Source organism: Quercus suber, unplaced genomic scaffold (genome assembly GCF_002906115.3).
Source record: "Quercus suber isolate HL8 unplaced genomic scaffold, Cork oak 2.0 scaffold_36, whole genome shotgun sequence".
Lineage (NCBI taxonomy): Eukaryota > Viridiplantae > Streptophyta > Magnoliopsida > Fagales > Fagaceae > Quercus > Quercus suber.
In genome coordinates, this window is record NW_027069501.1 from 620172 (window position 1) to 623166 (window position 2995).

General features: G+C 36.6%; 1 protein-coding gene across 1 annotated transcript; it reads right to left on the bottom strand.

Moving 5' to 3' along the window:
• Positions 1 to 3: 3 nt before the first annotated feature.
• On the bottom strand, positions 4 to 2774 carry LOC111996347 (protein SEEDLING PLASTID DEVELOPMENT 1). The gene is made up of 3 exons (XM_065770829.1): positions 2023 to 2774; positions 786 to 1000; positions 4 to 31 (listed from the first exon to the last, which is right to left on the bottom strand). The coding sequence occupies exons 1-3, from the start codon at positions 2491 to 2493 to the stop codon at positions 4 to 6; spliced, it is 714 nt and encodes a 237-aa protein (XP_065626901.1). The 5' UTR covers positions 2494 to 2774.
• Between the last annotated feature and the right edge of the window lie 221 nt (positions 2775 to 2995).

Sequence of the window (2995 nt, forward strand, 5' to 3'; positions counted from 1 at the left end):
TGTTCATCCTGCCAACATTCTAGCAATTTCTCTGTAGAAGCAAGTGTCTTCAGATATTAACAAGTGTATTCTTGATGCTTGTAGCCACAATAAAAGAAACATGATAGAATAAAGCGTCAATTTCAAATGCTCATTAAAGTTTGAATTCATCCTTTTTGTGTTCTTCTTCCAATGGAAGAACTTGAACACTACATAATAGAGATCATTATCATGAAAAGTATGCATCAACTAAGAGTCTATTTGGATACCGCTTATTTTGCTGAAAACTGAAAATACTGTAGCAAAATAATTTTTAAATGCGTGAATAGTGCCATGGGACCCATTTTTAATGAAAGTTTTGTTGAAAAAAAAGATTTGTGGATCCGTGAACGGGGCCCACTGAACAGTGCAAGCACATGAAAACTGACTTCTCAAAAAAAAAAAAAAAAAAAAATCAAAAAACGTGAAACGTGAAATGCAGAAACGCAGGGATTTTAAGCCGTATCCAAACGGGTATTAATTATAACAGGATATGAAGAAACACAATGATGGCAAGCCAATGATGGGAAATTAGTCTTCAAAAGTATTAAAAAGAACAAAATGTAAACAAAACAAAAAAAAGCACTCTAGTAGACAACAAGTATAAACATGGACAGGATATAGAGTGCATTGTTGGTGAGGATGAAAAATGGATCAACCGAAATTGCACACAAAAAGTTTGAAATTAAAAATCAATTCTTTAAACAGTTACCAATATGACCATCAACTCAATAGCTTCATTTTACACACATCAGAAATGTAAGTACCTGATCAAGGTTGTCTTGCCGACCCCAGGAGGCCCTATGACTAAGATGGAACCTCCCCCCTCAACTAAGTCACGTATTATCCAGGCACTTCCGGATACAGCACGGCCAACCCGGCAAGTGAGGCCAATGATTTGCATTTTCCGATTCCGAATAGCACTTATACGATGTAAAGAATTATTAATACCCGAACGGTTGTCATCCGAAAAATCACCAACCTAATAGGATCAAGTAACTTTACATTAAACTCTCAAAACATCCACCTCCCCACAAATATTCTAAGTAATACAGCATACTCATGTAATCCGAATAATAATTTATTATAAGAAGTTATTCATCAATAATCAGCACAACCAATCACATAAGGGAAATACCAAAGGTACTATAAAATTTATAGATGGGTCATGTTAACGGATGACTTCAGGGTAGTTGTTAATAAACCATATTAAAAAAGTTTTTGATCCAACTTTTAAGGGAAATATAAAAAACTGTCAAAAAAATTAATTGCTTTTTTATTTTCCAATAAAAAGTTTCTAAAAATAATTTCTAAACTAATGGCTTGGGGCATTTGTTATATATATATATATATATATAATCTGACATGTCAAAATGTAGGTGATTAATGCCACATCAATAAAATAATAAATAAATCTTTTATCTTTTAATTACTACTTTTCTTGATTTGGTTTTAGAAGCTGACCCATCACCTTTTAGAGCTTGTAATAAAATTTGTAGTAAACCTCATCACTCATCACACAAAATTTAACCATTCAATTAAATATAACATAGAAAGTGCTCTAAGCATATATTAGAGCATTCACATCAGTCTCACCAATTTAATATTTCAGCAAAAATTTATCTAAACTCAACCAAAACAAGCGTGCACCAGCTTCAATAAATTAACTAAAGTTTCTAAAGAAGATAGTCTCGTGAGCCTCTATCCTCGCTACATTAAATTTCAATGTTGATAAAGTATTGAGGCATGTGTATAAAAATAATAGATAGCCAAACTAGCCAAAGTAAGAGTTTTTTGGATTAGTTTAGCTAAATATTTGAGGATGCTGAAGTGAATGTGAATGCTCTTAGTAGCTATTAGCTAAGTCACTATCTCTCTAAAAGTCTAAAATGCAGAAGCACCGAATGAAATACGTCACAAATGAAGCATTTTTATTTCCATGCAAGAATTCCAATGAGCTCAAACCTCCAAAAACAATGAAACAACGGAAATGACATTGATCACCTTAGATATCGCGTGCTTTAGATCTTCATGCTTTACGGGTTGCTCCGAGATGACCCAATCACCCGAAGGAAACCTCGCAAGAGGCTGCCTTCCCAAATCCATAACAACCTCAATAAGCTCCCCAATCTCCTCGTGCTGAAGCAGCTCCCTCCTCATCCTCAGAGGCAGCAACTCGAGAAACATCTCGAGCTCCGACGATCGCGACGTCGAGGCCGAATTCGGCGAAATCGACGGCGACCCATTTCCGGGAAAGAAACGATCGGACGGTCTACGGATCTCCGGGGCCGCCGATCTCGACGACGAAGCTATTCCGGGACGCGCGCGACATGTTCGACGAAATGACGAAGAGAGAGCGGAGATGAAGTTCGAGGAGTTCTTGAGGTACGTGAGAGTCGAAGTTGGGATTTGGTTCGCTGAGTGCCATGATGTGTGCAGATCAATCAGCACCAAATGTGAATTCAAAGCTCTCATTCCTTTAAAAAAATTTGCGTATTTTTTTTTTCTTTTTTTCTTTTTCTGGTTAGTTTGGATAAAGAGAAGAAGGAACAGTAAAGAGAATTTGGATGAAGAGAAGATTCGAAAGGATCTCCTCTGGGATTGGGGGGGGGGGGGGGGCAACAGAGAGAGGGAAGACAGGTTAACTAACTGTTTAGTTTGGGCAATAAATGGTTGAACGTTGAAGTTGAAGCCTTAAAGCTAAGGACGTTGAACCACGTGGGGCTGCGAACCACACATGTTTGAAGAGGAAAAGCCGTATTAGCTACTCCCTGTTTTGGCGATTGGCGTATAATTTTCTTCAATTTTTTCAGAAAGAGAAACGCAATTTCCCTTAAATAATCTTCCTCCGTCCTCCCAAAAAAAAAAAAATTTCCCCAATTTTTTAAAATTATTTAATTAAAAAAAAATCTCTGGATGCAACTTATAAAAACAGCCACTGAGAGGGCTGTTTGGTACTTAATTTAAATACATGTTT

Coding starts and splice junctions, on each gene's coding strand:
- LOC111996347 (XM_065770829.1), bottom strand. CDS start 2,493: ATGAGAGCTTTGAATTCACATTTGGTGCTGATTGATCTGCACACATCA. Junction 1,001..2,022: donor TAAAGCACGCGATATCTAAG/GTGATCAATGTC, acceptor TGATCCTATTAG/GTTGGTGATTTTTCGGATGA. Junction 32..785: donor GGCAAGACAACCTTGATCAG/GTACTTACATTT, acceptor TTGCTTCTACAG/AGAAATTGCTAGAATGTTGG.